General features: G+C 42.1%; 1 protein-coding gene across 2 annotated transcripts in view; it reads left to right on the top strand.

The window, feature by feature from the left end:
* Nucleotides 1–25,126, top strand: part of Chn2 (chimerin 2) — a 296,829-nt gene that overhangs the window by 89,560 nt on the left and 182,143 nt on the right. The window contains exon 2 of one of the 2 annotated variants that reach the window (XM_078039919.1): nucleotides 3,582–3,620. The exons of the other annotated variant lie outside the window; for it this stretch is intronic. Coding sequence (XP_077896045.1) covers nucleotides 3,582–3,620 — 39 coding nt within the window. The remainder of the gene's footprint in view (nucleotides 1–3,581; nucleotides 3,621–25,126) is intronic. 2 annotated transcript variants of the gene reach the window in all.

Here is a 25,126-nt window from a genome sequence, read left to right as displayed (position 1 = left end):
AGTGGGCACTCGTGGGCCTGTGGAGCAAGCGAGGGATGAATACACGGGAGTAAGCATTTGGCCATGTGTGGACACACTTTGTCTTGCCAACTCCACCAGCCTGGGGTGGTTGGGGGAAGAAAATCACAAAAGAAAACCCAGGCTACCCGTGTACCAACACAAAATGCATTTTCCACTGCCCAGGTGAAAATAGCAGAAGCATTGAGTGAGGAACAATGTGACATTTACAAAAGCTAATAAGTCGCCCACTGACCTGAACCAGGGCATTTGTTTTTGCAAATTTTGCTGCTTATTTGCAAGTAAGTATTCATTTCATGCCTCTCTATTTGGCTTTTAGGTTGGACTTAATTAAAAAAGCTGTAGCATCTTTGAGTCCAATTTCCTCTTTTTCACATAGCATCTGTCCCTGACAGCTTGTGTGAGGCTCTGCCACTTGTTGAGGCCAGGGCGAGAGAAGGAAATGACAGGGGAGAGGCGAGGTGGACATACGCCTCTTGTTGGAGGCGGCACTCTCCAATTCTGCACGGCCCAGTCACATGCTTAGGGGGCTTCTTGGTTTAAGCAAGGCAACAGATGTCTCCAAGAGGGGGTGCTGGCAGCGTCACAGAGGCCAGCAGGACTGCGGGTTAGGCATGAGTGAGCTAACGGGAGAGAGAGCCGCACATGCTTTTGCCCTCTGCTCAGAAGTGGAAAATAGGCCAAAATTAAATAAGGGCAAATTCTAGAACTGAACAGAGGGTGAAGGCAGAGAGAAAATACTTACTTGGAACAAGCATTACCCCGAGGGTGGTGGTGGAGGGAACTTGACTGCCTTCAAAGACAAACATGGCCTGTGCTTTCTATATTCAAATAGATGGCACAAAGATAAAAGCCAGTTGGGGGTTGACTTTGCCTATAGATACAACACTGTTTTTCTTTGCAAAACATAGCTACCTCTTTATACATTTACCTGGAGGTTTGGTTCTGAGTGTGATCAAGAAAGAGAACTGAGGCTTTCCCCCTCTGAATGTGTCATTCTGTTACTGGGACAAGATTATCAGTAAATCCCAGGCAACCCATACCTCATTTTAGAACAAGTAATTGAGTTTGTGGTAAGCAAGCGCTTACAGATGGAGCATATCCTTAATCTACTTTCCATTTGATGTTTTCAGTGTTGCTTTTAAAGCAGCTTGTTTGGAGTTCAACATATTAGGCTTTAGTTCTTTGGGGACTTCGTTCTTAAGTTAAAGGAATCTTTATAAATTGCTTCCTCCCTTTATTGGGCTTTGTTCCTGAAATTTCTGAGACTCTGTATAATAGAGTCTGTATTATATGTTCTGTATTAGAGCACAAGGTGCATTGGACTAAATCTTCTATGTTCATGTTCACTTTCTAGGACTTTACACAGTATGTCCCTATCCCACAACCCCCTTCCCACCCAGATATTCTGGACACATCTGATCTCTGGACAGCCCCTGTTGCTTTTATGCAAAGGAAACCAACCTCCTGACACATGCTGCCAGAAGCTTCTGCTCAGAACCCTGTTCCTTGTGGTCCTGGGGGTACCAAATGTCTAATGGGGCCCTTTCCCTTCCACTTGACATCTAAAGAAAACAGTGAGCCTGATTGCTAAGCAGATGATGACAGATCCATGAAAGAAGGCCATCTCTGGGCCGCATTAGGCTTAAACTCAAACATAGCCACAGGTCTAGAAAACCAGCAAAGTCAGAAACAATAGGGTGCACTTGGCTCCGCAGTTTGAGACTTGTAAGCCATCAGTAAGTTTTACTGATACTTTCCCAATTATACAAGTAATAAGATGATATTCGTAGGCAAATTCAAACAAAGTATGGATGAGGAAAATGGGCCAACTGCCTGCAAGTTCTACAGTTAGAAGTAATCACATAAATCTTTTAATGTTTATGCTTTTAATTTCCTACATATATCCACATGTAAATATTTTTCTTACTGTAAAGATGTGCTCAGACTCTTCATATAAATTTTATTTCAAAATCTATTATGAACATCTTTCCACATCTTTAACTACTGGACATCATTTTAATGGCCATGCCTAGTTCAATTGCATGGATGGATTTTTTTTTAAACTAGCCAGCTCTTGTTAGGCATTAAATTGATTCCAGTTTCTCTTTATTCTAATAAACTGTGCTGTTATGAACATTCTTATAGCCAGAGCTTTATGCATTCTTAATTATTTCTTTAGTATTAAATCCTAGAAGTTTAATTCTTAGTTTAAAAACTGCCATGGTTCTTGTAGGATTTACCTCACATGCTCTTTAGTAAGACACAGAATATATAGGTGCAAAGTTTGCAGCTTCTCACAATCTGAACTGAGGAAAAGACAAGGAAGGGATTTCTGTCTTCTATTCTCTGGGAAATTTTGTGTGCATTTTTCCCAGCTATGAATTTGAAAAGTACTGAGCCTCTCATATATTTTGGTTGTTCAAAGCCCTAAATTTTAGGTATATTTAAAATAGGCCTCATGAATCACCAGGGATTGATGCTTTTTATAATTGTGTATATTTGTATGCATTGCTGGGAATTGAACCTAGGGCCTTGCACATGCTAGTCTAGCACTGTAACACTGAGCTACCTCCCCAGCTCTTTTTATCTTCTTATCTTGAGGCAGGAGATTGTTGAGTTGTTGAGGTTGGCCTCAAACTTGAAAACCTCCTGCCTCAGCCTCCCAAGTTCCAAAGATTACTGGTGTGCGACCCATGCCCAGATATAATGACAATTTTACCATGACAGTTATATTTGTACATCCCCTCATTGTAAGAATGTCTATAATTGTAGTTACAGGTGGCAGGGGAGGTAGAAGAACAGGGCAGTCCCTTAGTTCTTCTGAATAGAGATGCTTGTTTTTGATACGCTGAGCACTATAAAATACAGACTAATAGTATTTTACCGGAGAATAGAAAATACTTAAGAGAAGCCAGAGTGCTTTGAGACAACCTTCAATCCATTTACCAAAAGAGCTCATAATGGAACTCTCATTTCAAGGGAGGCCAAACATTAATAAATATTGAGAAAGGGAAGTTAAAAGGACATCAAGTTAATATTTTACTATCCCTTCTTTGATCTCGGAAAGCTTAAAATATTTTTCCACACTGATTTCATGCTGTATTGATTCCTCCCTGCCAATTGGCTTATTGGAGCAGGCACAAACGCCTCTCTTAACTACAGCTTCCATGTCCATAACACTTTACAACACCAACAGGTATTTATGTATTCACTGGCATCACTTCTGGATATCACCACTGTTCTGGAATAATCATTGCTAGTTTAAAAACTGGATCAGGTCATTAAAAGCACTGCCATGTTATTGAGTTGGGTCTCAGTCATGTAATAACATCTCTGGGTTGGATTGTATTGGTTTTGGAGAGGGAAAAAAAAAAAATCCTGGACTTCATTGATTCTGCCACACTCAGCTGTGTTCGAAATACATTCCGAAGCTGACCATCCTCATCTTGAAAAAAAATGAAAAGTCTACCATCCTCATCTTGAAAAAATGAAAAGTCTCTATCCCCAACTGCAGTAACCTCTTAACTAACGGCTCTGTTTCCACGCTTTCCTCCCTTCAGTACATTCTGAAGCCGGAAGCCAGAGAGAGCTCCCCAAATGTAAGTCAGGCCATGTCCCACTGCCTCCTCCCTCAGAGGCAGCCCCTGCATGATGGCTCTTGCTTTCCTCACCAGTGCCCTGCCTGCTTGCGCTGATCCATGGAGAAGACAGAGCTGTCACAAGAGGGTCTCCATGAGTTGCCAGCGCTCATCTGCATCTCCCAACCTCAGTGCCTGGATGCTCTGCCTTCCTGCCTTTTCTGAAGATCACTGTCCCTGCTGCTGCCTCAGTCACCCATTCCCTTCTGCACTAAATCTTCCCTCCCACCTAGCGCCCTGGTACCTTTGGATAGCTGCCCCTTTCCTCTTGTGCGTCATTGATTTTTTTTTTCCTTCTGCTGGATCCATTCCTAGCAGCATAAAAACAGGCTGTGATTTCTGTCATTTGAAGAAAAAAGAAAAAACAGAACAAAATAAATTTTTTTTTACCATATTCTCTTTCCCGGCATCCACCCCATTTCTCTGCTCTCGCTACAGCAAAACCCTGTCCATTCTCCCATTCTTGTTTGAATTCACTGTGGCCAGCCTTGCCCGCATGGCTCCACCCGCACCCTTCTCCTCAGGGGGGCTTCATGACCTCCAAGGTATGAACTTCAAGGGTCCGTTCTCAGTTCTCATCTTAATTGGCCTCTCAGAGCATTAGCGAGTATCGATCAATTCTTCCACCTTGAAACGCTGTGCTCCTGCCTGAGGCTCTCTGTTATGTCTCTGTTCTCACGTCTTGCTCCTCTCTCTCCATCTCTCAGCTCCAGACACCCTGGCCTCCTTCCTGTTTCTGCCCTGCCAAGTACATTTCAGCTTTCTGCCCCGTGGCTCTCTTCCTAGGTGTCTGCATGGCTCTCACCCCGCCCTTCCTTCAGGCATTGGCTTCAGTGTGACAGGTGCCATCTACATCTTTCCTTGTACTTTTTCTCCGCAGCATATCCGGTCCCCTGCCTCACCGTCTGTTTTGCTTATTTATTTCATTTATTGCTGGTCTCTGCTGCTAGGCGATAAGTTCCACACGGGTGGAGATTTTCATCTGTGTGTTCCCTGTTGCATCCCCAGTGCCTAGAACAGAGCCTGGTGCATGATAGGAGCTCAAGATGTATTTGTTGAATGAACAAATGATGAACTTTCTTGCTATTGTTAGTAATGAACTTGGAGAAAAATTTCAGTGAATCCCTTTGAGTCTTTCACTTTATAGGAAGTTGAAAGATTTTTTAGTTTTCTTATAGATATGTGACTTGAAAAATCAAGTTATAAGTTTGGGGACAAAACCAACAAATATTTTGGAAGATGGAATACCTTTCTTTTTCTGCCAGTCTTTCTATATACACGACTGTCCGTTGGGAGTCTGTCCTTGCTGTCTGGTTGCTGCAGGAAGGTGCCATTTCTTTGCCAAACTGAATGACAAGGACAGAATCAAAAAGAAGAAGCCAGAGCTGAGCATGGTGGCTCATGCCTATAATCCTAGCAACTCAGCTGAGGCAGAAGGATCATGAGTTCAAAGCCAGCCTCAGCAAAAGTGAGGTGCTAAGCAACCCAGCAAGACCCTGTCTCTAAATAAAATACAAAATAGGGCTGGGGATGTGGCTCAGTGGTCGAGTGCCCCTGAGTTCAATCCCTGGTACCTCCTTCCCACAAAAAAGAAGCAGCTGAGATCTTGTCTCAATGTGGCATTTTTTGGTTCCCAAACATCATATGAGCAGACCTGAGTGGCTGCTGTAAATGTACCAATTCCCTCCTGCCCTTCCTTCATGCCTCCCAGGCACACAGGGACCTCACAGCTCCCCACTTCCTATTCCACGCATATCAGCACATGGGGGCATGTGCCTCACCCCCCCTCCCCCGCCCTTGCCTTCTCTCAAGTATTTTTCCTTCAAAAACACCTTCTCTTCTAATCCTGCCTGTTGAAGTCCCTTCAAAGCAAACTCACCTCTGCTCCCTTTTCAGAGCTTTGCCAGTTGGCCTGGACTCCCCGATGCCCTGTGCTCCAGAGAATAGCAAGCCACAGGGCACCTCCATGTGCCTAGCTCATTGAGAACAAGGATTGTATCTTACTGTTCTGGTGTTTTCAGCACCAAGAAAATACCTTGGACACTGAAGGTACCTAAGGTAGTTAGAAATGTACACAAGTGGACATAAAGCATTTTAAAAAAAATCAGGTAAAAGATCATTCTTACAGATGCCCTTCTTGCTGGGTAATATCCTTCCCATCTGCTTTGTGACTATTTGTAGCTGCTGCACTTGGTTTAGATATTTTGCAGCAAAGCCCTGTGCCCCATCACATCTCCTCCTTCACCCAGGCAGCAACAGTGAGCTCCTTTGTCTAGTGCTTCCTGCTCACCCAGGGGCCCTGGCATGTGTCTGCTCATCTGATGCAGCAGTGGCCAGGATATTACCCAGGGCTGATGGGGTCATCCTGTTGTTCTTTGGCAGAGAAGGAAACAGGTTAGACAACACACACCATTCTATAGTGCAGAACTGGATATCAACTTCTGCCTTTCTGAAATCCTAGTCTTGGGTCTCAGTATAACCTTGCAACTATACCATTGCAGTTCTTAAGCAGAAGCTGTACAAGTGTAAATCCCAGGAGTCAAGAAAGAGCTAAAACTACGAACCAGGGCTGGGAATGCAGCTTCATGGCTGAGCCTGTGCTTTGAGTATGTACAAAAACAAACAAAGAAACCCAAAACTGTGAGTCAATCCATTCATGGTTATTGAGGCTTTTCCTACCACTGTTCTCACCTAGCAGCTCAGACAACTGGGGTGATATTTGGCTGTTGAGCCTAATATCAACTCACCCATAGTATTTGTTAGCTAGACTAAGAAAATGCTTTCAGAGGCATTTCTAAGTGAGCACCTGATAAGCAAGTTATTGACTAATGCAGACAGCTCTCAATGGCATTACTGCCATTGCCAGCAGAGGGGATTAGGCAAATTGGCAAAGGGCCTCCAGCCAGAAGGGTCTTGTGGGAGGCCACACTGATGTCTGAGATGCTGGGCATTGGGTCCCAGAAGAAGGAGGGCTGGCATGATCTTGGCAGCTGAGCTGTGCATGAGCACCTCAGGCTAGAAATATCCATGTTGAAGAAATACGTGCTGCAGCTGGGAAGCCCATAACCAGGCTTCCTCCAGAAAGGGAAGATCTGCTCATGGGTAATCACCTTTTTAAAAAGTCTAGCTTATCTCAAATGCATTTGATTAATTGTATACTAAAACGCTCTATTTGTAAGGATTCCAGATGATGCTGGGAAAAAAATGACTGCATTTTCTGAGTGCTATGGAGCAATCCAACAGAGAGATGTGCACAGTGCAGAGGGAAGGAAAGGTGCCCATGAGAGAGCATTTCCCTAGCAGACTCTTCTAGCTTCCACCTGTGGGTATTTGCATGCCACAGGGCTGTTCCCCACCCCCCATACTTTAAAAAAGGGGAGGGGCTGCTTTCTAATGCTTCACACACACTTGATTGAAAAACCAAGGGACAAAAGAGATAAATTGTTCAAGAGACATAACCAAAGATGGATACTGAATGAACTTATTAACCTATGAATTGCCTTGAAGTGCACAGTGTCACAGTGTGAATTCCCACAGGTAAACACTCTTTGGAAAACTTTGCCACTAGTTTGAGTCCATGCACAATGACAGAATCTCAGCTAGAAGGGAGATGCACTTGGGAGCTGGCAGATCCAGAGGACGCCTGATGAATGACTCCTCTGTATCAAGAGAAGGAAACTCTCTTCAAGAGCAGCAACAGTACTGATCCATGGTGATTTCTGTTTAAGGGAACTCACTCTCTCTTTGGTCTTATCTGAAGTCTGTTTATCATGTGTGTTCGTGATGATCCACACGAATTGAGGCATTCTTGGCCCCACAGATAGTGTCGTCTGGGGACCACAGCCAAGGTGTACAGTTGGGCTGAGCTGCATTTTTGTGACTGATTTATGTTCTTCTAGCATTTTCAGAAATTTATGCTCACCTGATGCAGCAACACTGACTTTGCTTCCTGCCAGCTCTTTGCTTCATTGTTCTTACTTGTCAAATGAGAATGGGAATTCCACTTTTCCTCGGGGTCTTCAGATAATAGATTATAGACCTAGAAAGCTCAACATGTATGTACTATAGTGTTATTGTTGACCATAACTCAAAACTCTGACTTCTTATAAAGGTAATGCAATTATGAAACAAAGTTACTGATATTACTTGGTATCCTATAATCATTCTTATATTTTTGTTGAGTTGCTATGAAAGCTTCTGGGAATCTATGGGAACTGAGATAGAAACATGAGTAACTGATACATGGGGTAGAAAGTGGCAAGCATTTTAAGAGGTAAGTGAGTAACTCTCTATGGGAATCCAAACAAAAGCATGCTTTCTCCAAGGAGAAGAACCAGAAAAGACTTGATAAATGAGGAAGGCTGGGAATGGGTAAAATTGGAAGGGCTGGGGATTCCCAACAGGGAAAACAGTGTAGACTGAACCCATTGGGTAGATTTCATCAAAACCTAAGGCAATGAGTACCAGTAGACTGGGAAGAAAGATTGGGATCATAATATGGAAGGACTTAGGAGTATGGACTTTATAACAAGAGGCAAGGGTAAGCATGAGAGTGTAGGATGAGAGAGACTGGAGGAAATAGATCAAATAAAAAATGTTAGTGTCTTTAAAATCAATGAGGGCATTTCAGAGAAAGTAGACAGTGGGTAGGGGGTGAGGCAAGAAAGACCCTGAAATGAGACAGGAGTTTTTGCCTTCCAAAAAAAAAAAAAAAAGAGAGAGAGAGAGAGAAACAAAGATGACTTGTGGTAGGAGATGGGGAGATGGCCAAGTGGCCATTAGGGCACAAGGCTTTGACACAAATGGATGATCCTAGGAAAACATTGCCCTTTCATAGTCTTTCCCAATTTTGAGCGATATTATTTTCTACTTTTCATTATGCTCAAGATAGCTAAAGATGCAGCCTAGATCTGTGAGCCTCAGGAATGACATGATGGGTTACATTGCTAAATCAACGTGGGGCTTCAGTTCTCAGACTTGAAGAGTTGTCCTTGTTTCCAAGCACATTTCAAAGCATGGATCTCTGAATTGGTGAAGTAAATGATGAGCAGGTGACTATTTGAATAACAAGGAATATTTTTTCCAAAAACTGTTCTTCAGGTGGTCCTTAGCCAGAGAGCATACTGGCCCTGGTTCCCTTAAACTGTGATTTATTTGTAGGTGTTTGATAAAACACAGGAACCAACTTATCTCCTATAGGATGGTATTCCTTAGAGCTACATGTTGCTGTGGGTAATGTTTTTAAAAAGGCTTATTATATATGTATGGAGTTATCATAGCATAACATGTCTAAGAAATCCAGTGAGCATATATTCATTTTATTTTAGTCAATTTTGAGAACTAAAGCTATAATTTTTATTAAACACATTAATGAAAAGCTTAAAATTTGATAATCGATTTGATCGCTGCCACTTGTATAGTCTCATAATAATACAGCATCCAGAAAGTCTTTTATTATTATTTCTTCCAAAGTTTGTGATGAGGAAAGTTTTTATAAAGTCAACTCAGAAAAACCCAACAGTGGCTCCCTCTATGAATCATTAAACGAGGTAAATTATTTTGTTTCCATAACAGTTCCAAATTTTCCCTACAGAACACTTTTAAAAATCACTCTCTGCTGTCTAAAAGAATGGAAAGCAGAGGCTTGAACAGATTTTTGTACACAAATGTTCGCAACGACATTCACGTTAGCCAAAAGGGAGGAACAACCCATCATCTGCAGATAAATGAAAAAAAATGTAAGATATCTAGATGTCTAGTTTTTTTTTGTGTGTGTGTGTGTGTGTTTGTTTTTTAATTCATTTGGGATCTAAGTACAGCGCTGAAAAGAAGGCTTTCCCCTGAGAGAGGGTCCCAGACACTCCCAGCCTTCCTGGGGCTCCGGAACCTCCTATGATCCAAACATACCTGAGATGCCTTGTCTCCTTTGCCACAAGGACCATCCAGACCTACAAGGGCTGCAGATCTGGACTCCGAGAACGGATGCTGAAGTCCTTGTGCACACGCTTGTTAGCCAGGCAACCTTGGCAAGTCCCTTGAACTTGCCATGCCCCATTCCGTCTCATCTCATCTTTATGTGAATTAAACTACTTGCCCCACTTGACCTTAGAGAATTACACTAGGCAAGAACACTGGTTTTTAACACACTGTACAGAGGGGATTATCATCCCCATGGTTTTATGTCTAGGAAACAAATTGATAAAAATTCCCCCTTAGACATATTTTCCCATTATCTTTAGTGAAGCCATCTGGTCCCCAGTGAGACTGGAGCTGGCCACTTTAAAGAGTAGGAGGTGAAGCATCACTGTATCTATCTGCCTGTGGTACAGGAAGCTTGTGAGTCCTATTTCCTCTTGGGGAACTTGGGCAAAGCCAAGGGAGCCCTGAAGAAGCCAATCACAGGCTGGGGACCCCAAATGTAGGGACACCTGGCTTTTTCCAAATCAGCCACAAAGGGTATGCTTTTCTAAGACTGGTCTATAGAACTGCAGTTAGCAGAGTTATTTTTTATTGTGGTAAAATATACCCAATGTAAAACTTATCATTTGAGCCTTTTCTGAGAGTAGGGTTCAGTGTACATTTGTATTGTTGCCCAACAGTCACCACTCCATATATCCAGAACTTTCTCATCTTCCTACAGTGAACCTCCACACCCATTAAACCCTAAATCCCCATTCTCCCTCTCCAGGCCACCACCATTCTACTTGCTAATTCTGTGATTCTATCTAGGCTCTGGACTTCGGGTGAGTGGAGCCATACAGTATTCGTCTCCTTGTGTCTGGCTTATTGCAGCCAGACATTTTCAAGGTTCATCTATGCTGTGGCACCAGTTAGAATTCCATTCCCCTAACAGCTGAATGGTATTTCATGCCACGTGCATAGAGTGGCAAACTATGCAGCTCAGAGTGCCTAAATCCTTGCCTCGCCATCTTCCAGGTATGTCTAGGTGCCAGGGGCCCAATTCAGTGCTATTCAACAGGGGTACAGACTCTTTGCCCTTGTTACCATGTGTGTATGCCAGCATCTGTCTTCTGGTCCCTAGTCACTCATTTCCCTGAGGCATAGCCATGTTAGCACATGGTCCCCACAGCAAGACAGCTTAAAGTCTGACTCTATGAGTAACTGCCAGGAAACACTTGATGCATGTAGACCAGTTCTTTCCAGAAAAAAAACATGGCAGCCTCCTAAAGCTTCTCCCCATTTCTGTGCTACCACTGGGGCTCATGGAACTCCTTCACCTATTCTTGTGATGTGCTAGAGCATCACAGCCTACTTGGGGCAGTCTCAGTCCTTTGTCCAGACACTCCATGCAGCATCTGCACTCTGGCACCTTCCTGGCCTCTTTACCTCCCCTATATTGCTCAGTTCTACCTGTGAGTTCCATTATCCATTCCTCCCGGGGCTCTGATTGGAGGTGGGTGAGGTTCAGGGCCCTCGGTTCCTCCCTGCCACTGTGCACTGGTCAGCCAGCTTCCCCAGCCTGTGGGTCCCTCTTCAGAGTCTTTACTTGCTTAATACCCATCATCCACCTTCAGCCTTGCTCCCTGCTCTAGGATTTTGAAACACAATGAATCAATTTCTCTGTCTTCTCTATTGTGCTGTGTCATCCCCTTTCTCTAAAATAACAAATGCAGTAAGTCTTAGCTGATGGACGAGGTCAGGGTCACTGGGTACAGGGACAAAATACCAAACAATACTTCCAATATTCTTCCAACTCTAATGGTTCAGCTTCCATGGTTTAGCAGAATTTCAGGAAGAAAGTAGACGACATAAATTAGAGAAGAACCAAGCCAACCAAAGTAGCAAAAAAACTGAGCCCTGATCCTTGGTATCCGCAGGAGATTTATATGGTGGGAGGCATAGTTGAGAATTATGAAACCAAAAATGACTGAGGGAACAGATAAAAAGCCATATTCAGAGAGGCTCAGCCAAACTGAGCGTGTAGAGAGACGATACCCGCTGACAGCAGCAAGAGACAATGTAAAGTGTGACCAAGTGAGTATTAACTGTCCTAATTAATCTGCTCTGGAAATTTAGCATTTTATATTTTAGGGTAAAGTGGAATATTCCTTTATAACACTGTTGAAATGAACTATTCTGTTCTGTGGATGTAGCTCAGTGGAAAAGTGCTTGTCCAGCCTGTGCAAGGCCCTGGATATGATCCCCTGTACCATAAAAAAATAAAAAATTGAATAAGTACAATGGAACCATTTCAACCTGTTTTGACTGCATACCCAATCCATTCAGTGTGTCATTTGAACATTATGTGCGAGAGCATCAAGCAGGAGTGCAAAGACATGCATGCAACCTGGTTTTGTGACTCATAACCTGCTCCATGAGCTGTGCTCTAAATCTCCTTCTCCCGTCCATGGAGCTCTGAGGTGTGCCTGCCTTTTTCCTCAAGCCTGAGGAGACGGGCTTCGATCAGAATCTTAGAGGGTTTGAACCAATGTCCTCTGCATTTGAGGGTACACAGTGGACGGGGACTTGACTCGTTCTGGAAAATGCAAGCTGCGGGTGGCTCTGAGGTGGCTGCTTGAAGACTGACTGGGTGGCTGGAATGTGTCCGTTTGAGGATCTGACTGTTTTCCATGGATCACATGTGGGCCAGACCCCAGGGACAGCTGGCATGGGGCCAACTTAGATGCTGTCCTGGAGGGCCACTTGGAGGGATAGATTTCCAGTGGCTGAGAGAAAAACTCTAAGCAACCAGCACAGGCCTGCACTGAGGAGACCACAGGCAGGCGACCTGTGACTGTGAGGTCAGCAGCTCTCTGAGGAACCTGGGGGCCACCCAGGGAGGAAGGGTGTGCTTCAGGTGGCTACTGTGGGAGCAGCCCTTGGATCTTCCCATGCAGCACTCATCCCGGAAGGCCTCTCCTGCCCTTGCTCCTCCCTGCCCATCCAGAAGAGCTGGAGGCTGCAGTTGGCCCATGATGCAGGAAGGCCAAAAGGGCCCGGGATGGGAGGTAGGGGGCTTCTTCCAGGAAACTAACCTGAAGCAAGACTGCACCTGGGAAGTGGGAGAAGCTGTAACTCCGAATCAAGTTTCAAATGTTATTTGTGCACTCGACTGGACATACTACTTTTTCCGCTTTGTGTTCTGACAAGCTTACTATCAGCTAATCGTAATCTAAGATCTCTGGTTCTCCTTCCTCCTCCTCTCTCACTTTCTTTCTGCTTTCCTTTTCCTTTTCTCTTTCTGCTCCTCTTTCTTTCCTCTCTCCATCGGCGCATGTCTTCGGCCGCTTCTTCCTCTCTTCTTTCTCCCCATCCTAAGCATTTTAGACTCATTATTTTAGAATTCTCTGCATGTTCGATTTCTGTGTTCCATGTCTAAGATGCTCACTTTTAGGTGGGCAAAATGCAGAGTTAGTGTCAGACAGGCATTTCAGGCTGTTCCCAATATTGTGATTTACTTTCTGTCTTGTCCTAATTTAAATGCCCTTTAGGATTTGCTGTGGGAGTCTTCATTGATTTAGTCAATACTCACAGTGTAAGCTGATAAATCTTTAGTCCCTAAACTAGTTGTATCTTAAGCAGCTGATGGGAAGGCATCATTCTGCTTTATCAGTTTCCTGGGAGGATGTTTCAAGTCAAAAACTGCAATCATTTCCTAGGAAGTTAATTCTTAGTAGTTCCTGAAAAGGAAAGTGCAGTCATCATGAAAAAGAATGTTCTGACTAAGTAACTTCTTTAATAAATAATAAAGAGGAACATGAAGCAACAAATGCAGGAGGGATAGTGATGTGAAGACAAAATCCCTCTATGATGTGCTGACGGGACAGATGACTATACACCTGTGGGGGGGATGTGGCAGGAAATGGGGATCCTTGTTGCTAAAAGGAAGGAGATGGAGAGATGCTGAATGAACTGTTCCATCTTGATCCGTGACAAATTCACACTCCAAGAACAAGTGTCCAGGGAATCTTGTGTCCAAAGTGATTTTTCAAGTGGTTGTTTATTATTTAAATGTTGTGGCTGGTCACTTAATCCAGGTTAATCAACCTTTGAGAATTGCAACATGCTCCCCTTGTCTCAGTAGCTTTGTTAGTCCCTGAGGGATGACATGCAAATGCACACAGGCCAGCTCAACTGAAGTTGCTTTGGGGGATTTGTGTTCTGCAAAGTTGCCAATTGCTGTCACCCAACACAGCTGTGAGCATTTTCCTCCAGTGGTATGAAGTAGATGTAATAATTAATCCACTGCATTTTAGAGGTAATGACTGGTAATGTCTAAGACTCCTTAGTCTTAAGGATATAATTTTCTTGTGATGATATTTTCAAAGGGACATCCCCAAACTCCCATTTTGGGGATAACAGGAGGGGGTCAGATAGAGACATCCCATCAATGTTCACTGCCTCCTCTTTAGTTAAATTCTTTTCCTGGACCTAAGAAACAAAGATTTGAGAAGCCCAGTTTTCTGTAAATCTAATGCCTCCCAATCCAGGGTCCCTTCCCATAATTTTTGAGATCTACAATCTCTTTTCTACATTTTGAAAAGTCTAATAAAAAAAATCTAATGGAAATCATTATCTGTAAGCAACTATATAATGAACTCAATTTGTTTTGGAGATAAATCTTTCTCCAGTTTGGAAGAAAAAATTCCAGATATCCACTTTAAGAGGAATGAATGAAAGGGGTCTGGGAGTTACAGGGTGGGTAGCTTGGAACCAAGTGGAGGAACATTACCATGTTCCTCTCTGCAACACTTTCATTTTAGCTCAGTGAGACCAATTTTGAACTTGTGACCTCAGAACTTCAGATAATAAATGAGTGTTGTTTTAAGCTACTGAGTTCAGCTAATGCATTCCAGCCATGGATATAATGCTCATTGTATCCTTCTGGATTTGGCCTTTTAAATAAAATAGCTCCTAGTATTTACTGGGTATCCTGGCACACAGATAACTTTGTTGGGAAAGTCTGGAGGAAATAGGAATCCACACTCTTCACCATGTTCTGTTGGTGTCTGTGTTCTCTGCCCTTCCTATCACTTCATGCCCCTTCCGCATGCCCTGGGCTCCAGCTCCCAGCTCCTCTTCAGTTCAGTTCTCAAACTTTCTGCCTTGGTCCCTTAGCTTGAAGGCCCTCATGTCAGATCTTCAGCCGCCAACAGCCCCCCACCAGGCCTTGCCCTAGACTTCCCTCCTCTGTTGGCCGGGATGGTCTGAGTGCTCTCACAGACCCCAGACCTCAGAGGCTTAAAACAATAAAACTCATTTGTCCCTCAGGTCATCATCCAGTGGTGTGTGTGTGTGTGTGTGTGTGTGTGTGTGTGTGTGTGTATTAAGGATGGTGATTCTCTGATGTCCCACGTGGCCACAAAGACATTTCATTGTCATGACCTCTCTGTCCCTTGAGACCATCTCAGATCTTCAGCAGAATCATCTGTTCCTTGGTGAGACACAAGGAGTTTGTAGAGGATTATTTAGTCCAGGCCTGGGAGTAGGAAGTGTCACCTGTGCCCATTTTCCATGCATTTTCTTCAATGCAGACGACTGTGCACATAGTTTTCCTGTGTGTCCAGGAAGAAAATCAGCAACCAAGTAGGCAGTGGCAATGCTCTACCTGCTCACCAGAGATGCCTTCCAGAGCCACCCCATATACATCTGCCTGGTTAGTTTCTGTGATAGCGCCTTATTTATTTCCTCCATAGAACTTTACAATATTTATATATCTCTCTGTTAATTATGTCTGCTGCTTCACCACCGACACCAGAGCTGCCTGGAGGTAGGGTCTCGTCTCTCTTGCCCATGGCCCATGCTCAGACCTGGCAATACTGTGAGCTGCCCAGAGTACCTTAACCAGTCCCAATAATTAATGTGTGATGAATGGATATTGGAATGATCAAAAAATGAAGCGAAAGCAGTCATTATCTAAAAGGTTTCCTCTATTATAGCAAAGACAGAACAAATGGGTCATGACATTTTACAATGTTACATTTTAAGAAATAGTGAAAAGCTTTTGAGTATAAACCAGTGGAATTTGGGCTAGGGATCAAAAATGTTTGGGTTGGCACTGCACTTTTGATTTTGAATTTGAGTATCGTTCTCCAGGTGAGCAGGCTGGGAAGAGCTGTGCTCTGTTCTTACTCGGGGTGATTAATTCTCCTCTTGTATTTGAGTACAGAGCCTTCACACACCCTTCCAATTTGTCCAGCATCTTTTCCACTCACAGAAGCCAAACCATCTTGCTCCTCTCCTCCCACTGCCTATCACTGTGTTTGTTCATGGTGGCCGGGTGACAGAAACATGCTGTCTCAGATGACTGAGTGTGTGTATTTTGCTTCTCCTTTTCTTTTCCACTCATCGTCCTTCTGGCTTAGCATGCACAAGTGGTATGTGGCAGTCCAAGAAGGGAAATGCCAACTCAAGCAATGAGATCTGTGAGTCATAATGGAATCCCAGCTATGGCATCTTGGGGTTTTGTCTGTGTTTGCATCTGTCAGTTCATTGAGATCAAGATCTTAGTGGCTGACGGAAGAAGATTCTGGCCTAGTCACAAGCAAGGCCTCCCTTCTAATCTTGGGTAGGGCTCTAAGGAGGGTACTTGACTCTGTTGCTGGAGACCTACTGAAATCTAGCCCAGTTCTGGCTCCTGCGTGGATCCAATTGATTGGAGCTTGGCAGAATGCAGGAAGGCGAGGGTTTCAAGTACCTATTTCCTGGGACCACTGGCCAAGCAGGATTCCAGGACATCAAATTGATCTCTAACCACTTTATTTCTCTCTGATGGGGTAGGCACATGATATCTCCTAGGTTGGGGGATCAAGGAGCTGTGCTTGGGATAATTCTTGTGAAGAATACAATAAACTAGGTTGTATATCACCTCCCTTTACTTCCCACACTTTGACGTTATGCAGATGAAACACATTAAAATGAACACTAAAACCAAGGATGTGTGCAGAGATTTATCAACAGGAAGGTTCAGTAATAGAAAAAATGAGAACAACTTAAATGTTCACATAGGGAGTAGATAAAAATAAATTATGATGCATTCATGGAGTGAAATACTTGAAGCCATTAAAATTGATCATGTAGAAGAACATTAAATGACATGTAATTGTGTTCACATTTAATTTTTAAAACTCAGGCTATAAAACAGTAGATACCATATGATCCCATTTTTGCAATTAAAAATGTATAATAAATATACTTACATAAAAATGGAAATGATAAAGATCAAAATGGGGGTGGGTATTGTGATAAATGCGATTATGAGTGATATTTTCCTTTATTCTTATTGACCACTGGTAGTTTTCAAATTTTTCATAATGCGCACATATTTCTTTTGAAAAGGGATATAAAACTCTAAAATGTTATTTTGCAAATTAGATGACTATCTTAATTGGCTCAGGTCGCTATAACAATACCATAGATTGTGTGGCTTATAAACCACAAATTTATTTCTCATAGCTCTGGAAGATAGAAAGTCCGAGATTGAGGTGCTGGCAGATTTGGTGTCTGGTGAGAGCCCATTTCCTGGTTCATCAGGCACCTTCTCACCTTGACCTTACATGGCAGAAGGGGGAGGGAGGGGAGCTCTCTAGGACCACCTTTTTTTTTTTTTTTGGAATCCTCAATAATTTATTCAAAAATGTATTCGATAACACTGTATTTTAAAATACGGCTTCTTATATAAATTATGCAAGTGTACAAATGTAAGCATTTAAATATTTGCCTACTTTTTGAGACACTAACACATTTTGCAAAAGTAATCTTATGTGCATAGTTTTAGTTTTATTTTATTTTGAGGCAGGGTTTCACTGTGTTGCCCAGGATGGCCTAGAATTTGGGATCCTCCTGCCTCAGCCTCCTGAATACCTAGGGTTACAGGAGTGGCCTCCATGCCCAGCTTACACATACATAGGCTTACAGTAAAACGCTAAGGGTCATAATGAAAGCCACCTCTTGTCTGCCCTCCCCAGGGGCCTTGCTCTCTGGGAGGTACTCTGCTTCAGGGAGTTGGTTTTTCTTTTTCCAGTAAATTAAGTCATTAAAGGACATGTTGAAGGATGTATGCTGGACATCCCTCTGGCCACAGGAGAAATGGATGCACGCAAACTGCCAGTCTCACAAGCTTTAGGGTCTCTTTCATCTGGGTTTTGCTGCTCATTTCTACAAAATGCCTCTGAAACTCAGAGCTTGTGCCTCCCTGCCTCAACAGCCACACACCTGGGGGTGGGGAGGAGGTGGGGTTGGGGATGGAGGGGTGGTCTGTGGCCTCTTTCTAAGGGCACTAATCCCACTCAGGTGAGTTCCATCCCGGTGATCTAATTACCTCTCAAAGTTTCCGTCTGCTAACATCGTTAACATTGGAGGCTGGAATTTCAATCCCCAGTTTTGAAGTTTGAAAGAACACAGACATTCCGTCCATAACATTGGCTAAACCTCAAAATAGTTACTTGTTGGGAAAAAAAAATAAGTGGCTATTTTAAGAAGACTTACAGTACAAAACAAGCCATGGATACACAGTAAAAAGTCCAACAACTTGCCTTTCTGTTCCTCGTCTCATCACGGAGCCTTTCTCCCGCTTCCTCTCCCACCCCACTTCAAGGAGCCCCTGAGCCCCTTGCCTTCACATGCCATTCACGCCACCATCGCTGCCTTTCCTTTGCCATCTTTGATGGAACCTCCTACCTCTCAGCCTTTGTTCACACTGACTGTGCTCTTCTGTCCTCCAGTGGCTACTGGGTGGATGGGATGCTGTGGTTTGAAGATGGGTTGTTCTGTCAGCCTGCTGGGATTGTGAAGGATCTCTGCTTTCCTCTGTGGAATGGGCTTGCAGCCTGGGCAGTTTGGCCTCTGCTCCCTGCCCCACCTGCTGCTTGCCTCCTACAGGGCGCCGCCATGACACAGCAGGGGGCCCTCCCCAGATGTGGCCACCCAATCTTGAGTTTCCCTGCCTCAAGAACCATGAGCTGTATAAACCTCTCTATAAATTATCCAGTCTGCTAAAGCAACAGAAAATGAACTAAATCAGGGACTCATTTTAAAAGAATAAGATCAAAGGCTACTTGAACTTGAAGTCTTTCCTGACAATCTCACTTCCCTACCGTAAAAATGACCCTCCTTTGGGTCTCACTTTGTTCTAAATACTCACACAGAACCTTTAAATCTCTCCTGCACTTATTGGCATTTACTTTGTATCAGGTACTTTACACTGCCCCCCACGTATTAACCCATACAACCTTTGCAATATCCCTGTGTGCTGTGGCCAAACTTTGAGAACACTGAGGCACAGAGAGAATTAGACACTTGTCAGAGCATCACAGGTAGAGTCTGACACAGTTGACTTTAAACCTAAACCTTTGTGTGTTTTGTGTTCATTAAACTATTCCCATGTTTCTGTCCCCCACTACATTGTAGAGAAAGGATCACATCTTAAATAGACCTGTGTTTTTTTTTTTTTTTTGGTGCCATACCCAGAGGCTGGCATATAGAGATTTCATGATAAGCATTGATTGGATGAATATTTCAGCAAGGTTTTATTGAGCACCTGTCACTTGCCAGGCATTGTTTCAGCACCTGAAACACATAAATAACAAGAAACATCAAGATGCCTGCCTGCACTGGTGGGAGCTGCCCGACTTGGATTCTAGTGAAAATGTCAAGGGCACGTTGGGTAGATGATGTGGGTATTATTTAGTTGACATTTTTGCTTCTTTGGTATTCATGCTTCATATTCTCTTATTTAAAATTTAGGGTATAATTGGAGGCAACTGCCGTCCTGAAATTAATGAATCCTTCATTTCATATCAGAACTCTGCAGCTGATCCAATATAAGTGAACCATCGGTGTTCACATCATGACCACATGATGTTTCTTGATGCTTCAAAATGGTTTTTTTAAATGTAATGCATATCTGAAAATATAATCTTTCTCTCCTGTCTTTTTATTCTTCATTCTTACCTTTTTCACTTTTCTCTGGTTCCCTCTGCCCCCTTCTCCTGCAAAACTGTCTTGCTGCTTTCTGCTGCTTCCTCCCTCGTTCTGTTTCCCTTTCTTCTTAGTTCCCTATACTTTGCCAAATTTGTATTTGTAAACAATTGATTCAGATTCATAAAGCACCATGTGATTTTTTTTCTTTCAACTTGAAGGCAAAATGGAGAGGGATTAATCTGACCAAAATGGAGTCAGTAAAGTGCTCCAGATTGAATTTGGGGTCTAGAGAAATGAACTTCTTTTAGAGGCCAGAGAAAACTTAACAATGTGGACATCATTTCTGTTTTACTAATAACTAAGCATAGATTTAAAAGAATTAACTGACCGAGGTCACATAAATAATAAAGAACACGTAACATGTTCTTCTACAACATGTTATTTACCCCTTTAGAGTGGAGCTCTGGAAAAAAAATTCACTTCTCCTGCTTGAAGAGTGCATTTTCCTAGGTTTTCATTTATTAAAATGAAATTGAGGTATTAGGAAAATCAGACTGTTCCCAAATAATGGCATTGTTTTTAAACAAAAGGAGCCTTACAGGAATAGAAATCTCCTATTATACTTGCAAACTACTAGTTCAAAAATGTGCCACCATAATATGGTATTGCTTCACTTTTGCTTCCCCACACTCCAACCTTCATGAATGGAAAGCACTCTTTGCTCAGAGCCTGCAGGAAATTCGAGTGACCGTAGTGTGACCAAAGAAAGTCTCTGCATCTATCAATAGTTTCTCGAATCATGGACATCACACAACCTAGCTTTCCAGGACATTATCCCTTGCAGCTATGCTTTTTGTCAAACTGTTTCAAAATTGTGGTTAGTATTCCTGAGTCTCTGTGAGTCCACTCTGCCACTGTGCTTGAACCCTTTGTAGTTGCACTTCCTGTCTCACTGAACCAGCCCATAGGTCCCCAAGATGACCAACTTTTTTTTTTTGTATTAAGATTGAACCTGTGTTTGAACTTAACCACTGAATGACATCCCCAATCCTTTTTTTTTTTTTTTTAATATAGGGTCTCACTAAGTTGCCAGAGCTGTCCATGAACTTGTGATCTTTCTGTCTAGCCTTCTAAATCACTGGGATTATAGACATGTGCCACCACATCCCGCCCAAGTGATCAATTAAGGTGCACAGAGAAGGAAGGATAGACAGGATTCTAAAGTGAACTAGAAACAACTTTTTAAATGACCTGTACTTCCATTGAAGCGTGAATAATTAAAACTTTACTGCCCTTTGCTTTTCTGCTGTCTTATAAACTGTTCTGGGATAGAGTAGTTCCAGATATCCCTTCCCTAAAATGTCATATGATTAAATCAACATTGTGAGCTTCCGTCGGCAAAAGTTTTCCAAGTGGCACCAAATCCCTTAGAACTAAATCCAATGTAAAAAATGCCAGCATCCACAACCTGGGAAGGTTAATCCTAATTGAATGTTCGATTATAAAAATTGTACAGTTTCCTGAATTCTTATGAAATGATGATTTTTATCATGTTGCTGGAAAACAAAGCCATACATTCCATTTTTGTTTTGGGGGTTATCTCGGAAACAAATTGATGAGACAGGCAATGCTGTATGCTTCTGGTACACAGATCTTCCTTCAGTTCTGAATGCATTTATGGCGGTTATATTAGCGAGAGAGATTATGTCAGAATTACTTGGCAAAGTCTGCTTATTTTGACTTGCTCCGTCATTTCCAGATTTGGCAGGCTAACGCAAAGATTGCAATTTCCTCCATTATGATCCGAGGAAGCAGATTGCTGAATCATAAAGTCCTAACCTCAGGTTGAAGGTGGAAATCATTCCTTCAGGGGCTAATGTACAGGTACAGTCTGTGGAATTAAACTGATAAGAGATGACATTGCATTAGGAGGTTACAATAATAGTATCACCTTAAATTAAGCTCCCTGGATGAATAGAATAAACCTATTACTGTGAGGTTCACCTCAGTCTTGTAAAATGCCTGGCACATCAGAAGTTCTGGAAGGATGTCAAATAGATGATATTAAAAAGTGAGGTATTCTGAGAATGCAGTGATAAGGTTGAGAATTATCCTATGAGGTTCTTTCTTTCATTTTTTTTTTCTTCACACAAATATTTCTTAACCTATCACTTCCTGGAGGACACTGTCCTTGGTGATATAGCAATGAATAAAAGGGGAAAAAATTGTTCTCCTTATGAATCATTCCTACTAAAGGGAAACACAAATGATTTTTAAAAACTGTGAAAATGCTAAGGAGAAAATACAGGGAGAGACTCTAATGAAAATCGGTGGTGTGGACATTTTGGATAAGGTGGATCATACATGAGTGTCAACATTTCTAAGAATTAGAAGATAGGGGGTAATGATCTTTAACACCATTCAGTCAGTGGCACACAAAGGCCTTTGTGGGAGTGAGGCAAACTAGGTTCTACTGCTTCACCACTAATTCATTGAGCAAATTATTCCCTCCTGTGGGCTCAGCACACAACTGTCAAATATGTAGGTTGAACTACATGAGCTCCAAATCTTTTAGACTCTAAAATTCTCTGAGTATTAAGGTTTCTTTGATGATCTCAAAGAAACCTATCAACATCTCACAGTTCTCCAGTACCAGACCAGTTATGTCTATATCCGTAAGTTCCATGTTGTGGATTCAGCCATTCAGGGTCTAAGTATATTTTTTAAAATTGCATCTGTGCCAGGCAGTGTGGTACATATTTGTAATCCCAGCTACCCAGAAAGCTGAGGCAGGAGGATTGTAAGTTGGAGGCCAGCTTGGGCAATTTAATAATACTCTGTCTAAAAATTAAAAAAAAAATACCAGGGACTGGGGGTGTAGTTCAGTAGTAAAGCTCCCCACATTCAATCCCTGGTACTGCAGAGAACAATATTGCATGTACAGACCTTCCTTCTCTTCTCCTTATTCCTAAACAATAGTCTTAACAACTATTTACATAGCATTTACATTGTATTGGGTATTTTGAATAATGTAGAGATGATTTAAAACATAGAGGAGAATGTGTGTACATTGTATGCAAAGACCATGTCATTTTACATAAATGACTTAACTATCCATGGATTTTGGTATCCTCAGGGGTTCCAGAAGCCAATTCCTATAGATACCAATGGACAATTATACTAATAAACACATGTATTTGAGCTTTCTGGTCCTTAGATTTTGGATGAGTAGAAATTTTTATACTATATATCATAATAAAATCAGGTCTTACAAATTGTTTACCAGTGGTAAAACTGCCATACCTTTGTAATTATCTTCTATAATTTCAGGTAGGCAATTTGATTCTCCTCACTGGAGATAAGTATAGGGAGCAAGCAATTTATACGAGTTGATTATAGTGCATTTTGCTATAATTTAGTAGTGAAAAAGCCTGGTTAGAATTCCACATTCACTATGACACCTATTTTCTGACACAATTCAGTATCACACAGGTTCCTTAGAAATTGTCAGAGGAAATGTAATTATCCAAAATGCTGAGATTACTTAGTATAAATTAGCCTGCATGTTATGGATTCATGGCATCTTTATACTAAAAGCTGGTTTTCAGGCAGAATGGAACTTAGCCAGAGCTGCTGCTCCAGACATGATATCTAACTTTACTGAATTCATACAAAGAAACATGATTTTTTTTTTTTTGGCAACTATGTTGGGGTTATGCTTTTAACTTGCCAAAGCAAATAGCTCAGCTTTCTTGGAGCATGGAGTTCCTCTAGGTAACCTTGGTGTATTCTTTTTTTTTTTTTTTTTTTTTGAGTGGTAGTGGAGGGGTGCGAGGACCAAATTACATGGTCCCTGGAACCTGTAAAGCAATTATTTGCTCTGCTGATTAAAAAAAAAAAAAAAGTGTTTTGTTGCTATAAAAGGGGGTGTGTAGGTAGCCTGAAACTAGGTTTCGATTTGGTCATTGTACCAGAGTTCTGGGAAAACAGACTGTTCTTTTGAATTTCTGAACAATAATAATTTGTTTAAGACATTTGCACAATCATGATAAGTAACACATCTAGATAAGAAAGTCTTGAATTGGCAGAGCATCTGCAGAAGGACCCCTACATAGATGAGCACAGCTATATTTAAATTAAATTAAGTGGGCACCAAGGGATGGAAGGGAAGTAATTGAAGCAGAAATAGTTTGAAGCATAGAAATGGAAATGTGTATAAACTGTGCAAATTTAAAAGGCATTAGATGCCATAAATGATTTTATTAATTTCTCTGGAGGTTTGATTAGGTGAAAGTAATGATTTACTTAAATGACCATGGAAAGAAGTAAACCTATGTATCAAAATTGAGGAAAGAATTGCTTTGTGTGTGGGTGCTGTGGAACCAAAGTGCATTGTCTGCATCCCTGCTCCTCCAAGCGTGACCTGTGGAACATCAACATTCATTTATGGAAATTTGATAGAAACATAGAACCCTAAGCCTCATTCTAGACTGACCGAATCAGAAGCTGCAATTAGCAAAGTCTCCAGGTAATAGATATGCACATTGAAATTTAAGAAGCACTGCCCCAGAATTGTTACAACATTCATTCATTCATTCATTCATTTTTTTTCATTCAAAAACATATTTTGTAGCTTCTTCCATCTGCCAAACATTAAATGAGGCACTAGGTCAGAGAGTTACAACAATGAGTAAGACCTGGTCCTTGCAGTCAAAAAACACATCATTGAGGAAGACTTACAAGATATATTTAAAGTGAGGCTTGGAAGGGTCTGTGCTTGACTGTGGGATGCCAGGGTGAGAATATGGATGCTGTTCCAGTGGTAGCCCCAGACATATGAGAGTTATTGCTACGTTTACAGGAGACTAGACATAAAAGAGAATGCATATAACCTAAAGCATTCAGACTGGGGGCAGCTCTGAAGTGTTTTAGGTGGAAATGTCTCCTGGGCCCTTGGATTTGAGAGCAAAGACCAGCAAACCCTGTCAGGATGGACCAAATCCTGCCTTCCCCTTATTTTTGCAAATAAAGTTTTAAGTCAACTCTTTAACTGACTTAACCATCTGGCTGCTTTCATACTCTAAGTACAGAGTTGGGTAGGTGCAACAGAAACTGGGTGGCCACAAAGCTGAGATGTTTTCTCTCCAATCCTTTTCAAGAAATTTGCTGACTCCTGTCCCTGAACACTGAGAAAAGAGACCTGGGATGGAGACAGCTATGTGGACTTCATAGCAGCCAAGGAAGTGGAGTGAGCCCAGGCCAGAAGATATGATATGAGAAGAGATGAGGGCCAGGTCAGAGCCCTATAAGATTTCCAGCCTCTTTATGTGCCTTAGGAAGCTCCTCTAGCCAAAGTATTTTTTCCCCCTGATAACTTGCATTAATTTTTTGATTTTCTTTTTATCTTGACACTTGCACATTTATTAAACCAAGAAACTTAGCGCTAGTTCAGCAAACTATCCTGCATGTAATTTATACTGCTAATAATTTAGCAGATGCTGTCTGATAACAAATAACTAGTACCTTCAAATCAAAACTGTGAGTAAACATGATCGTTGGGGCCTCACAACAGAGTGAAATCTCCT

Source organism: Ictidomys tridecemlineatus, chromosome 2 (assembly GCF_052094955.1).
Source record: "Ictidomys tridecemlineatus isolate mIctTri1 chromosome 2, mIctTri1.hap1, whole genome shotgun sequence".
Classification (NCBI taxonomy): Eukaryota; Metazoa; Chordata; class Mammalia; order Rodentia; family Sciuridae; genus Ictidomys; species Ictidomys tridecemlineatus.
This window is presented reverse-complemented; position numbering and strand designations above follow the sequence as displayed.